The sequence below is a fragment of the Branchiostoma lanceolatum genome, chromosome 14, assembly GCF_035083965.1.
Source record: "Branchiostoma lanceolatum isolate klBraLanc5 chromosome 14, klBraLanc5.hap2, whole genome shotgun sequence".
Taxonomy (NCBI): Eukaryota; Metazoa; Chordata; class Leptocardii; order Amphioxiformes; family Branchiostomatidae; genus Branchiostoma; species Branchiostoma lanceolatum.
In genome coordinates this window covers 3,512,439-3,527,616 of record NC_089735.1, presented here as the reverse complement: position 1 = coordinate 3,527,616, position 15,178 = coordinate 3,512,439, and the positions used below count along the sequence as shown (strand labels likewise).

Sequence of the window (15,178 nt, the reverse complement as noted above, 5' to 3'; positions counted from 1 at the left end):
CTTCACTAGTGTCAATCAGACTCCGTCGGAGGCCCAAATGTAGTTACTAAATTGGCCAGAGGAGTCTGTCGGAGGTCACGGTCTTTCGAGGAATCGGTCGACATTGTCCGATGGGGGTGCGGAAATAGCCTCCACCAGGCCTCTCTGTGGGGGTATGGATCGTAGAATTCGGGGGAAAAAAAGGAAAAATTGGTCAGTAGAGTCAGCTCACGGTAAGACTAATTAGTTAATATTCCCCCCGCAAATGAAACCCTATCCTATGGTGGCCAAACTTCCCTGGCAAATATTTTCCTATAGTCGGCGAGTAGGTAATCTGGTAGAGACGGAAAGGTACGTTGCTACTTCCCATGACTTCTATATCCACTTATCTCTACACAATTGTATTGTAATGACATCCTCTGGCTGGTACGGGTTAAGGCGAGATGTAGTGAAAACAAAGAACAAACAGGTGAACAAAAGGAATTAAAAACAACGCGACTCTGTGGAATTTGTCACAACTGCATACTCATGACTCGAACTCCATAAACTATCCGGACATTCACCGTAGTAATTGTAGAAAAGTGTGAAAAACAACTAAGCAGCAAAAATTAAGCGCATTGAAACAACTGAAGAGGAATGAGGAAAAGAAAGGAAGAGAGAAATTTATTTAAAGAAAGAAGGTAAACTCGAACACAGATAACAATGTAATTGTAAAAAAAGCAACAAAGCAAAGAAATAAAATGTTTTAAAAAAGGGGTTTTAAGACAGCCACTCGGTGAAGACAAAAAAGCATGCATGGATATGCATAAGCTACTTTTGGACAAATGCAAATGTGCATGCTCTCCATGTAATTTCAGGCAACCGCCAGACGTCATAGGATACTATAAATATGTATGCAGCCTGTACCCCTTCAATTGTCCGGTCGGACGCTTCAAACCAAGGAGGTTATATAACCTCCTTGTTAAAACATAGGACGTGTGGAACTGGTGATGTGGCCAGCCCGCCCTGTGTGACACCGTGACGCAAAGACCGCCCACATAAACCCACCTTTCAAGCAGCTCACGTCAGCTCTAATGGCCAAAAGGCCTGTTACGGCCATTGTTTGAGGAGCCGTCGGTTTAAGTAGTGTTTGATCTTGCCGCCAGGTAAAAGAAATGACCACGCCCACCGCTGACCCGAATGCAAATCTAAATCATGGTCGGCTTCTGGGTGCCCCCAAGATATTTGCCTATATTGTCTTAACTGTATATTATGTATAGTTTCTCTGTTGCCATCGTTGTAAAAAAGAGTCGTCATGAGTCTGGACAACCCTAGGTTTGGTATGCACAATGAGTCAGAAATGCCAGTAATATTACACGTTTTCCTTTGAAGTTCTCGTTTCAAACGCCGTATTCACTTTGAATTTTTTTGCGGAAGCGTTCAAACGCATAGCCTGCGGAAAAATTGTAAAAGCTGTTCTTCTTTCATTCAACCGGATAAAAGAATGGTAACGTTAGACACGTGATGTTAAAGACCAACAAGGACACTTCATGCTAATTAATGTTCTTGTGGAATATTTTACCTGAATCACTTCCTTTGCCTATTTCATCGTCTTTTATTCAGGTAAAAATTGCGTTCAAAAAGTATTGTTACGTTGATATAACAACTTATCGATGCTCTACGGTATATCATTATATATATAGCGTTATCATAGCTAGACTGAATAGCTAATCTTAAACACAGAACCTTGAAGTGACTGGCAATGAATGATTATGTTATTTGTCCTAACGTAGACAAAGCATGAAACACTCCTTTCCGCGTACCGCTACATAAAAGTAAAACACCAATCGGTCGGTGTGTTGACTTTGTGTTCTGTTGACTGCCCGGAAGTGAGTTTGGAAATGAGAGGGTGCCCTGCCCATCCACGTGACGTAACTTCCGGCCCGGACGGAGCTGGTGTGGGCAGGCTTCAGTGGTAGTGGCAGCGGCGTGCCGAGTTCGATCCCCCGCCCCCGCAACCACACAACTCCCCGGAAAGTCCCCGATTGTGGAGAGACATGAACTGGCACGGGGAGCACCACCACATTGTCGTCACGTCACCGAAGAGGAAGCACCACCCAGCCGATCGCGAGTCGCTGCCGCCGCGGACATGTCGAGGTTAAAGAGACTGGAACCCGCGACCCTCCAACTGCTCGGGGTTGTACTCGTGTCGGCCCTGCTGTTGTCGGAGGTCCCACCCTCCCGGGCATGTGTTCCCCCACAGGGCGAAGGAGTCCGGACAAGTCCTGAGTGGCTAGCCTACCAGTCCCCGATCGTAGTCGACGCCAAAGTCGGTGAAATCCTGCCCCCAAACCCGGATTCCAACAGATACAACGCGACTTTTACTATCAGGAATTTGAAAAGAAACGTTTTCAAAGGAGAGCTCTCCGATCGCAGGAGTAAAGTCATCACCGTAGCCCAGTTCGGAGCTGAGAAATCTTGTGTGGACCTAAAGAAAGGCCAGAGATACTTCCTGTTCTTGGACCCGTCAGAAGAAGGATCGGACGTATACAGAGTCCACTTCAACCCGGTCTTGTTCAACAAGAAAGACCAGAAAAAAATCAAGAAAGCTGTGTGCAAGGGTTGCGGTAGGTGTACTTCTCTTTTTTCTTGTTTTTGGGGTCTAGGTGCCGATCAGGTTTCATTTGCCCCGCGGCGTTGAAATCTACGGTGTCCTCCGGTTGTGTAGGTTGAACAGTCGAAGGGAAGCCTGTGTGTTACACAAGTCCTGGGTGAATCCCCAGACTGCCCCTTCCTAGTCCGCACTTATTATGCTTCCTGCGAAACTTCAAGAATTGTTGTGCAACTTTTGTGATGTAAGTTGGTATGGGGAGGGGGGCAACGATCACACCTGGGGGAACACCTGTGAAAATTTGCATCAACACCTTCAAGTAGTCTGTAGAGGAATATTCCTTGCTTGGCGTTGTCTTGGACATTTCGCTGCTATGAACGGATGGTATTGAACTTCGCGTCTCGTACACAGGGTCGACTGCCGCTCGTTACATGATGGAGCGCATTGGAAAGGATTTTCCTCTTAAGGCATAGTTGTGTTACCATGGCGATCCATCATTTTAAAGGGCGGCATACGGATTTTTGTCAAATTGGCATATCGTTCCTGGGTTTGGGTCGAGGTGGCGGCACCAAATTGCGAAATGGGCCCTAGCATTTCCAGTTCATTGTCCCAGCCTATAAAATAGCTTTGCGGCTGATTTCGTATTCCACGCACAGCGTGGGCCATATTAAACAAAGCTCAATCTGTCGCAGCATTGCGTTCAGCCTATTCAGGGAGATTACGAGCGAGCACTCAGGGACTGTTTCTGCCCCCCCGAGTGAGGAGTTGACAAATTTGAATCCGCGGCAAATAAAATGAAATGATCCGCCCAGTTTATTATTTGGAGACCTTTTTTTCTCTGGCATAGTGATCAAGATAATTTCTCGCACGGCTGCGTGAGATCAATGGCATGAAAATTGACCGCCTAAAAGCTCAGGGTAAAATATAGACTTATCTCAGGGGGGATCAATGATATGGGAACGGCGAGCGCCCCGTTTTCGTCGAACTTGGCTTGCCATCAAATTGAATTCGATAAAGGTCGCTAGCAAATGGAAATCCACTCGATTTGAAATACTAAAGGTGGAGAAAGCTGCCCGAAAGAAAAAGGCTTCTGGTTTCAATATCTAAATTAGCTACCTGAGACGCTCGGAACGCCTTTGCCTTTACTGATGAAATACTGTTGTATCAACTACATGTCAGAAAAAGTAGGTCGAAACTTAATGTAAAATCATGGTACTCCCGAAATGTTAGACTTATTTTTAATGATATGGCATATTTGTGCATGGTGCTAGTTTTCCTTTTATTTCATAAAGTAGCAAGACACTGAGGGTGGCACTGTATAAATATGACTTCATGTAACTTCCTGCAGTCTGACCTCCCACCCAAATATACCGAATACCTTTAGCATGTTGTAGTACAGTCACCGCCTCCCCCTCCCCTTTTACTCTGTCACTGTTTACCTGTTTGTTTACGTAACTCTTGTTGCCAGGGACGACGCCTCTCGGAACAGCAGTTAGGTACTGTGTGGAGTACTTACCTGGTCACTGTTAACAAAGACCTACCCCATTCCCATGGACTTAAAGAGCTTTCTACTATTCTCAGTCTTGCGCAATGAGATTATATGAGAATGAGGTAATGGGGCTTCCCCCTCCCCCCAAGGAAAGTGTGGTGTCATTCTTAACTTGCGTATGGCGCTGGTCTAAACCGGCTAATTTGGTTTCACAAGAAGTTTCCGCTCTCCTGGAAGTTTTTCTTGACATAGGGAGTAATTCCTTCCGCTCAGTAAGGGCTGGGGTTTGCTTGTTCTGAGTTGTACACCCTCTCTTGTTGGACCGGAACCTCCCATATTTGTTTTGCTCCGGCAGACTCGTTATATATGAGTATTATGACCTCCTTGGCTCTGTGAGGGAATAACTACTGACCGCATTGGCCCTTTAGAAATGTCAGCAAAAGGTCCAAGAGGATTAGTTTTGTCATACTGACTTCCATCATTCATAATATATGGCTTTCCTGATATCTGCTTCTGTATAGCTTTTTAATGAAATTAAAGCAAGTAGTTGCTATGTGACTTATTCTATTAGAGCCTAGATGATACAAGGCGATACAGAAACATGTCTGCTGTACATCTTTTTATGTTACAAAATTCAAACTAATAACTTGCATCTTGTCAGGTTTACGACAAAGCACAATTTATAAGCAAGAGATACTAGAATTGAAAAAAATAGCCTTGATAACTTCTGTTTGATCATTTATTCTTAGCATTTAGGGGATGTGTGTTTCTAAAAATAACAAAAACATTGGAGCAGTATTGGTGTAAAAGGAAGACCCTCCCCCTCTTTCCCTGGGTTTTGACCCTGGCTGATCCTAAGTAAATAGAATTTGGACAACCCCAGCAGGGGACCACAAACTGAGAGTCTTTATTTAGACCAAGGACGTGTAACGTGCCAGAGGTAGTGTTCTGCGTTGGGCGCTCCTGAAATGTTGTGGTTTATAGACGTGTTCTAATCCATTTAACGTTCGTGTCCGGGCGGTGTAGAGGTCTGTGCACTCTGCCTCTCGCCACATCTGCTTCAAATTCCCTGGAGCCATCGCCCCGGGGTTTGCGCCCAGGTCTGGACACACCTGGAAAAAGTTGCATCGTACTTTCCGATGGGGATGTAAAGCTGGAGACTCTCGTATATGAGGGAGCTTATATATATAGCGTCAAACCTCTGCATGTAAAACTAAAAGAACCCCACACGCTAATCGAAAAGAGTAGGGATGACCCAGTGTGCTTAGGGACCATACGATATTTAGCGGTGGGGGAGGGGTGGTGCGTTGGGGGGGGAGGGTCATGGTAAAATTTTTCGAGGTGGGGGGGAGGGTCATGGAAAAAAATTCTGGGTTGGGGGGGAGGGTCATGGACTTTTTTTTTACGAATCCGTTGAATTGTTGTACATAAACATTATGCTGTGGGCCGACAAACTGACGCTGTAAATAGCCCGCTATGCATGCTGTATTTTCACCCAGCGTAGCGGCGAAAAAATACAAAACTACCGTAGTAAACATGCCGAAGCACACGTCCAGCACGCGCCTCCACTGTTTCACAGGATCCGGAAGCTATCCAGCTATCAGCTCTAAGGGAGGTGCCAAATACTAAATTAGCACCCCGCCTTACCGCTCCGATCTTATCTCACAGCCCCTCCCACCCGGCTACTCTCCAAGCAGAGCATGGGTTTCGGCTGGTTTTTGACGTGTTTTTAGGCGTTTTTGCCGGGCTTTCTACTTTGTCATCTTTTTTTTTGTCTAGACAAAGTAGAAAGCCCGGCAAAGACGCCTAAAAACACGTCAAAAACCAGCCGAAACCGATGCTCTGCTTGGAGAGTACACCCGGCAGCATCGCGCCAAAACGTAACAGTAGCCGACATGGCCGAGTACGCCTCTCTGTGACGATCAGCGGGGTGGGTCCCGGACTATTAGAACAGCCGTAAATGTATCAGATTCCGGGTAATATCCTTATTTGGAAGTTGATAGTCCGCAGTTGAGCAACACAGAAGCTGTTATTTAATAACGTAAAATATTCCTTTCTTTGTCAGTGCGAGAGAGAATTAATTTTTAACTGTTTTTCTGACAAATTTCAATATGTCATTTTTTCATCCAGAACAGTGAATTGATGCACATAAAATTCATTTCTACCAAAGTAGGAAGATAATGTTTCAACTAAATTGATAAGCTTCGCCATGATTGGACGATTCGGCTGCTTCAAATTTGTGGCGCCGCCCACGACTTTCCTTGTTCCCAGGGCATCTAGTCTTTCTGGCGCCTTGGTGCCTGTCATCAAAGGCTGCCGACTGTCAATCAGCGGCAATTTCCTGGGAAAATACGTGAGTTGGAACTACCAGCGAACTTCTGGCGACCGGTGATTTTTACGTTCCTTGAACTTTCAGTTCCACGTTTTCTGTAGTAGTTATAATTTGACGCAGAACAGCGGTTTCGGAGGCTTCCTGGAACGGCGGCGTATATATTTGGGCAATCTAGGGGGGTGACGCGATTTCTATTAACACGCGCCAAGTTTCTCTAAATTTTGCCGACAAAGGGACTTTCGCCGCAGAGAGAGTAACGTCGCAGAGGGACGACCGCCTCGGCGGCGATTTTTCTGGAAACATGTCAGCGTTTAAGCGTGGGAATACCAGGAATATCGCTTCTTATTTCGCACCGAAGAGAACTTCTGACAGCGACGATATTGTAGCGCTTCGACTTCGGAGAAGACGGACACAGCAAAAAAAACGAGTACTGGTATCGACTATTGATATTTTTGAGTAGCTAAATAAACCAGCGAGGTTAAAATCTCCTTGAATAAACTATTGATATTGTTGTTTCTGAGATTTTAGTTGTCTTTCACGGTTTCACCTAAACTTTTTTTTTAATAATACTTAAAAGTATTGTATGTCAAGGTCCTGTGGAGAATAGAAATTGATTGACTACCATGATTATCATAAATATAACCCTCAAAACTGAAAAAAGAAGCCTTCTCAATAGCCTAAAAATGCAAGAGCTTCCGGGAGGCTTCGCCCCTGGGTCATTAAACTTACTTTGTTTACCAGCAAAATTTGTTCATCAAAATTCGGGAAATAGCATTTCAATGGTTAAAGATTTTTAGATTTTCCTGCGGGTGCATGTAGCGCCTCCCGCGGCGAAAAATATGTCGGAGGGCATCATCCCCAAAAAATCAAGCTGTATTTCTTTTTACAATAGAGATGTCTATATATCTGCTTGATTAAACTTAGCTTACTCTTCCAGCAAAATTTGTCTCTCATATAGCAGTTCAAAGGGTCCCGATTTCAAAATTTTCTCAACTGTCTTGCCCCCTATGCAATTTGATTTTTTTGCTATCGCCTCTGGTACCGACAACCGCTGGTTCCCGGTTCTTGTTTTATAGCATGCGTCAGCTATCCCAAGTGGACGCCCGATGTCCATATAGTAGTTGTTTTATAAATGGGGGTCGTTTTTCTACCATTTTTACACGATACCTGTAGGGGGAGGGTCATGGTAAATTTTTTCGAGGTGGGGGGGAGGGTCATGGAAAAATTTTTTGAAATGGGGGGGAGGGTCATGGAAATTTTTTTTGACCGGACTTCCAGTGCACCACCCCTCCCCCCCCGCTAAATATCGTATGGTCCCTTAGTTAAATACGCGAGCTGTAGCAAAGCTGCATTGCGCTACCACTAGCTACGTGAAGAAGCATCGTACCTCACCTCAGCCGAGGATGACTGCTTTACATATGTACCTTACCTTTTTAATCCTTTTAGCAATATCACAAACTCTGCTAATACAGCCACATCAATTTAATCTCTTGGTTCTTGGATTCACCATTCTTTATAATAAGAGAAAATATTGAATTGCTGTGGCCAAAATGTACAGTTACAGTTTTGTTTGACGTGTTAGATGTACTGTTCTGCAACACTGAATTTGCCGCTCATAAAATATTGCGTTTATCGATGTGTTATGACCCTTTTGGAGATATTAAAAAAATGATATAAGCTACAGTACATTCATAGTTTAGAAGGTTGATAAGTTTAATGTGTAGGTATCATAATCAGTGTTGTAGCATTCTTGCTACCTGCGATTTCATAACTCCATCCCCCTGTTCCTTATCCAGTAGACGCCAGTGTCTTGCCATATCGACCACATGTATGCAGGCAATTCGCATAAAAGAGTTTGACAAACGAGCTTTGCAGATCTCTGGCATCTACTGTATTTTAATCTTTTACCCGTATGTTGGATGTGCCTTTTACTGTAAAATCTTGATACCTTCTTTTGGTAAGAAGGGCAAGCGTGTTAGTCCCTGTTTAGTGCATGGATGAAGTGGTCTCTCCAGTCTCCTCTGTCGTTTACCGTAGTCAAGTTGACAATTTGTTTTACCAAATTTCTTCAAAACATACATATTGTATAAGGTTGAGTTACAGGGATAGTCTTGAAATACAGTCTTGCCTTGTATGCTTTTTCCATGAGTGCTTTCTACGAGGACTCAGAATGGTCATTGTCCATATTCTGCAATATGTTATCAATTCATAAGACCAACTTACCAAGCCTGTATCTTTTAGCTTACCAAACTGCAACCCATGGGATGTAATATTGAACATTTTCTAATTGTCATACACAATCGTTTATGATGAATTGTTTATTTATTAGTGTTTCTCCAAAAATGCTAGCAAAAGGTATACAACTATATATATATATATATATATATATATATATATATATTTATATATATGTAGTTATTCAACATTTGTATATATATTTTTTACATATATAGAAGCTATTTATTATTTATTGCATAGACTATATTAGGCCTATAAATCTGGCTTTGCCATCAGCCAATACTACAAAAAGCTCAGCTGATAGAAGCCTATTAAAAGCATCTATCTAAATATTCCAGATGGCACATGCATTATCAGGGAAGGCCCCAGTATTTTTATACTGGCGGCTATCTATTGGCAGTCCCTTTTACCCATGGGGATATTACTACACATGTAGTTTATATATCTTAAAAGGATGTGTAAACTTACAATTAGCTAGTAATTTACTCAAGGGCCTGTTATTTTTGGTAAAGCACTCACACTATTTTCTTAACCATATTGATTCTGAAGTGGGCCTAATTAAACATGTAGTGATTGGTTTAGTGAGTAAGGGGGGGGGGAAATTGGTGAATAGCGTTAGAAGAGAAATGTGGCTCGTAGATGCGATTGCGGAAAAGCGCGCTCAAGTTTCTGAAATTGTACAGGATCACCCATAGAGATGGGGCCTAAAAATAACACAAGGGGCGGCTGGGGTGAGAAGTCCTGGCTGCATACATGACCCTGTTGACTGAGACGTGGGGGCACACCAAGGCCCACTCACCCCGTATCAAGTATCTCCCGCTCAACTGTTTGAACACAAATGATAAGGCCCTCGCACCACGCCCAACAGTTTGTCGTCTGCAGCGTGGGAAAAAATGCCGTTTCTCGTCCAAACACATGTAAATATGAATGTGTAGATCACAGGAAGAATAACCTCTTAGTGGATCTAAAAACAAATCTCAAACTCAATGCTGGCTTGTAAGGCCTCACCAATTTATTTCATTGCTTCTTGGAGGTTTAGGGTGAAAAAATAGCCAGTGGAAACCATAAAAGCAGAGGGCGTGGAGAAAAACTTGAATATGACTGTATTCACTCCATAAAACTGAGTGCATCAAGGGATAAACCTGATCTTTAGGCTTTGTTCTCATCTTTTTAAAAATCTGAGAATTAACAAATTAAATTGTAGTGGCCTGACTATGCCAATGTTGCATTTCTCCACACTTACACTACTTCTTGTATCCTGTGTGTTCACTGATAAAGACTTGAAATAACTTCTGTTATTACCTAAAAACGGATGTTTTTGGCAGTGTTCGTTTGTGTGTGTGTCCTTCAGTTTGTTAAGAAGGACTGGGTGGATTGTCTTGATATTTGCTACATAATACATGGGAAGGTCTTGATGAGACCTTTTTTGTGCTTAAAGTTTATGATGCAGAGTTACAAGTTATAAAAATTACTGGTATTTTTGTTTGTAATTTTTTTGGGTGTTCTGACAGTTGCAAGTGTGTATATCAGGCCCTGCTGATATAATCATAACTTTCATTTGTTACAAGATATATTCCTATCTATTTGTTGCTATGATCCCACTTGTAATCAAGTGTATCTTATAAAAAAATGTTATGATATGTGATAATGTATGGTCAAAATATTACAAGTCTGATCAACAAGAAAAAAGTAAAAATCAATTTTGCAATTTATGTGTTGTTTTGGTTCAGCTACATTTGTATTATTCTGTCGCTTATGTTTGGTTCCCATTGGATGTCAAAAGTTTGTTATCACCTAAACTAGGCTTGAGTTTTGAGGAAATATTGAACAAATTGATTATTTCATGTTGATGAAAGATTGTTAGATTTATCACAAGGAAATATAAAAAGGAAATCAAATTCCTGTATAAAAAGGAAATGAAAATGATTTTTGTTAACATTGATATGCCCATTACATGTTTATCTTAAATGCATGTCTATGCTGTTAGACTTTGCGCTCGCAAACGAACCGAGCAATTATCATATCATCTCAACTGGAAAAATACAGCATCATTAGATTAAGAAAAGATCATGAGCTTCAGAAGTCAGACAGGGTCATTAATTTGGCTTGTGCCTGGTCCATGTATTTATGTTTTGTTTAGGATCATTATCTTGTTTTTCATACCAGTTTGTAAGGTAAACATTTTCCTGACCCCACTTTTTCACCAGTAAAGACAGGTCGCCTCCAGGGTGTCCGGTGATCTGCGCTAAACACATCTTCATAAGGCCAGCACTTTCCTTATTTAAACTACAGACAGTTGTTCTGTGAGCAGATACAAGCCGACATGCCACCCACAAAAAAATATGTCAGCGCATCCCTTCAGAGGGGCACTGGTATGCCAACAAAGTAATCCGATACCCCCAGACGTCATCACTTCAGTAGGCACCGACCACACTATCGCTTTCCAACGGTTGTTAGTTTTACTCGAGTGGCTAGAATTCTTGTCGGCAATTGGGAAGCGGCCGGAGTCTTGTTTGTTGAACACGTTATGATACCACAGTTGCACATGTCAGGAGAGGGTGGGGGGAGGAAGTTGAAGCATTGGCGGCCTGGTGGTGTTATACGGGATTAATTACATAAAGGGGGCGGCAAATGTGTGATGCCACGCTTCCGTTTTGCTGTATGTCGGCATTTCCATCTATTCAGTTATTGTGGTGAAGGGTACCGTGTAAAAAGCCGTTCAATTTCATCGGAATTTGCACTCGAGCCCGTATTTCATACAGATGCAGACGGGCTGACACAAATGGTCTGGTTCCAAAAATGGCTGGCGGACAAGCGCCGAGACCACGCTGTAAATGCCGCTGACCCTGTTTTGTGCCCCGACGAACGCTCATCGTTTTTATCGTCTCATCCTTAAGCAGCTGCGGCTTGGCAGGAATAAGGCAGGCGAAAACCACACGGCTTATAATAGAGTCTTTTACAGGCCAGGTTTTAAACTTCAGAGGCGACCTTTCTGACACGAGGTGCTTTACTGCTAAGTGTAAGTCTGGTTTATAGATCAACACCATCCTAGTCAGAACCTGGACAATCAAAATGTAATACTCCATGTCAAGGGCTTATCATAAATACTACTTAAATATACAACTCTGCAAATGGAATAGGAAAAATAATCATACTGTCTAGATCAAATGTCATTTGCAAGTCCATTAATTTCCCTTTATGATAAGCCACTTCAATTTACCCCCCACCAGTGAGTGACAGGAATATATTGGTACATTTATAAATACTAATATCAACGAAGAAGGAATAAATTTGGATTTTTTAAACTCGGTATTCAGTCACTATTCACTCTCCACAATGAGAAGATATTATTAGACTAATTGGAAAATTTGTATAAGAAAAGAATCTAGCCTGCTGTTTTTTTAAGAATGTGGCCTTAGAATATGTAAACAATAGTGTTTTCTTTGTGTTGAGTGTTTATTGATGTTCTACCAGTGTGAATAAAACCACATTGATAATATTACATGCATTTTGTTTAAAATAGTTTAGTACACATGTTGTATTATAATGGCCTAGAGATGGCGTAATGCAAATCTGGACTTATTTGAAGAATAATAAGTCCTGCTTGTCTCTTCATCTCACTTTCAGAATTATTTCTAGCTTTCTTCTACTCTGGCATGGTAGGACTGATATAAAGAGTGGCGTGGAATGGCCATGTGACACGAGACCATGAGGTCACGGGTTCAATTGCTGGTGTTCCTGGCTTTGGGAAAGGCACTTATCTTAACATGACTTCACCCAGGTGTAAAATGGGTACCTGACTTCGGTTGGGGAGGTAAAAGGTGGTTGAAAGAGAGGGATGGGCTCCACCTTTCAATACTGTTGCCTAGACTCAGCGGATAACAACCCACTGCCCCTATGACCTCAAACAGGCTGTGGGACTACCTTTTCAGGAGTTACAATGAAGAAAATAGACCAGCTGTGGGCATGATAGTGACATTGATTATTTCTCTTTAGCAGTCAGGATGGAAGTGGCTGGAAAAATGGCTGTCATATGTTTGTGTTGTTGTATGGTGATCTCCATAGTGAAAAGTGTAGACTATCACTTGTATCAGGTTTAACATGACATAGAAATTGTGCTCATACAACACTCCAAAAAAAATGATCAAAAACATTCCTACATTGAATTGACAGGAAAGTAGAGATGATTTAGATTATCAGTGCTTTTTATGCAAAGTAACAAAAGGCAATTTGATTTATTGGTTCTCAGCTTTAAAAAATAATGCTGAAAAAGTCGACTATGAGTCTGAGGGAAAGTCTGTACACATAGTTTCAGGGCACGAACCGAGTCAGGTGCAAGTTTTCACCCCAACCTTCTGTTTTCATAATGACATTGTTCTCTTGCTGAAATCTTAAACAAAAATGGCCTAAGAACCACTGAATAAAGCTGGTATTGCCTGGTAACTGACATTGGTGATTTTTGTGCAGAGGAACATAAATTGACAAGATAGGGAAACAAGAAGCTGTTTTCTACAAAACATGAAAAACAAAACTTGACACAGACATACATGTATGAAACATTCTAGTATGAACTCCGTAAACGTTTGGCATACTGTACTTTCATTTTTCATTTTTAATCACACAGCCATCAGAGGTAATTAAATTTTTAAAATCCAAAAGTCTCTCCATATGATTCATGTGATCCATATGGACCAGTGCCATGCATACGCTGTGAGGATAAAGCATGATGTATGCATGTAAAGGTTGCCTGTGTTATTCCTACCACCAATGGTACAAAGCTGGGGATTCTGTTCTTACTCCCTGGTTGCCCCTGTTGCATGGTTGTGAGGGATTTGGCTGGTACATCAGGCATGATGACAAATTGATATAGTGGCTGAAACAGTTTGGTACAGTTGTGCATGGGTGGGGGGTGATTATGATTTTAATTAAGAAAGTGTTGTTAATCCCTTGTTCAATAGAAATACTGTGAAGGGAGCAGTCTTTAGGGACTTGCATTTAGGGAATTACTGGCAAGTACTGGCAGTTTTGGTGTGATTGCATTATGCACTCCAATATCATATGGTGGCTCTCGGCTTTTAAAGAATACTGCTAAATTGATATATTCACTTGAAAACAGAGTCTGAGGGCTGTACCTTGGTACAGAAGTTTAAAAGGTGACAACTTTCTCATCTTTGTATTAAGATTCAGGTTTACATGTACATACTGTAGATGCAAAAATGTTTGCGGTGGTTTTAACTTTTATGTTCACGGTTTTCGCGGTAAACTCTTCAGCGCAAACTTAAAACCACTGCGAAATTTTGCCCACCTACGACTGTAGCGCTACTATTGTTTCAAACGCAAACTTAAAACCACCGCGAATACTCCATTTTCTCCATACCGCGAAATAGAAGCCACACAAACTTAAATGCATCTACAGTACTACATGTGAAAAGAGAGATTCACACCTGCACATACCTGATACACATGCTATGTATGACATTGCAATTTGGGTAGTTGTAATTTCCCTGTGGGCGCGCCAATTTCCTGACTTCCACATCTCTAACATGGTACCAGCTCTCAGTCCATCTCCGGTCTGCTCCTGGCGTGGGGATTCCAGCCAGACAATCAATGACTGGCATGCAGTTTCAGTTTTTTCAGCCCTGATGAAAAGAGGAGAGAAAACTTCCCAGTGGTATTATTGAGACAAGAGGAGTTTGTGTTTAACACAAAAAATGTATAACTTGGTTGTAACTTTTTCTGTTGGAAAAAGTCAACCCTCGTATCATGCTTTGTTGTCATTGAATGTTTTGATCTTATTTTTTCTGGTTTGAAGTAGTTAGTCCCCCTCCACAGAGTGGATTAACCCATTTGAAAACAAAGCTGAAGTTTTTGGTGTCCTTTACCAAAGTGAGTGGTGGAACGTGCCTTTGTTTTCTTAGCGAGGTGAAATGTAAGGTTATTATCGGCAAGGAATCCAATCTAGGCTTTTTTGTGGCTGACAAACAAAGTCGAAAAATGCTCAGGAAAGAAAAACATCCTCCGGAACATTCTTCTGACAAAGAGTACTCTATGTCTTTTTTGTTCAATTCCAAAAGCAATGGCAGAGTTTTGGATGGCATACCATGCGTGTGCTGTGTACAAAACACTGTATAGGAGGTGCAGAAAGACATCCCTGCACTAGAAAAATAAACTCTGCATTCTTTAAGGAAATCTTCCTTTCAATGTGGGTGCTTTCGCAAAATAACCCCTCCCTACACACACGTGTCCCCGGAAAGGCCCTGAATAGTACAACTGCATCTGTTGTTCTTGGGTTTCTATGATTGTACATTTTGTACAGAGGGAGGTTGACTACTGATTCATCTTGTTGACGTATGTACAGTATTCACAAAACTGTTTCCAAAGCCAGTCAAAAGTTTTCAAAACACAGGTTTGGTTACTTACGAAACTATTGTCAGAGCCATAGGAATCTCTTTTCACTCACGTGACTAGTTTAGACGATTGAAGTCAGCATTTATGTAAGGAGAGGATCAAAAACAAAGTCACAGACAAGAGCTGTTTGTAGAAGTTTTCT

At 41.9% G+C, this 15,178-nt stretch overlaps 1 protein-coding gene across 8 annotated transcripts in view; it reads left to right on the top strand.

Annotated features, from left to right (window-relative positions):
• The first annotated feature begins 1,875 nt into the window (after window positions 1–1,875).
• The window catches only part of LOC136448899 (pro-neuregulin-2, membrane-bound isoform-like), a 67,690-nt gene continuing 54,387 nt past the window's right edge, over window positions 1,876–15,178 (top strand). For all 8 annotated transcript variants that reach the window (XM_066448604.1, XM_066448602.1, XM_066448599.1 and 5 more), the window contains exon 1: window positions 1,876–2,585. In XM_066448604.1, coding sequence (XP_066304701.1) covers window positions 2,108–2,585 — 478 coding nt within the window. In that variant the 5' untranslated portion in view covers window positions 1,876–2,107. The remainder of the gene's footprint in view (window positions 2,586–15,178) is intronic.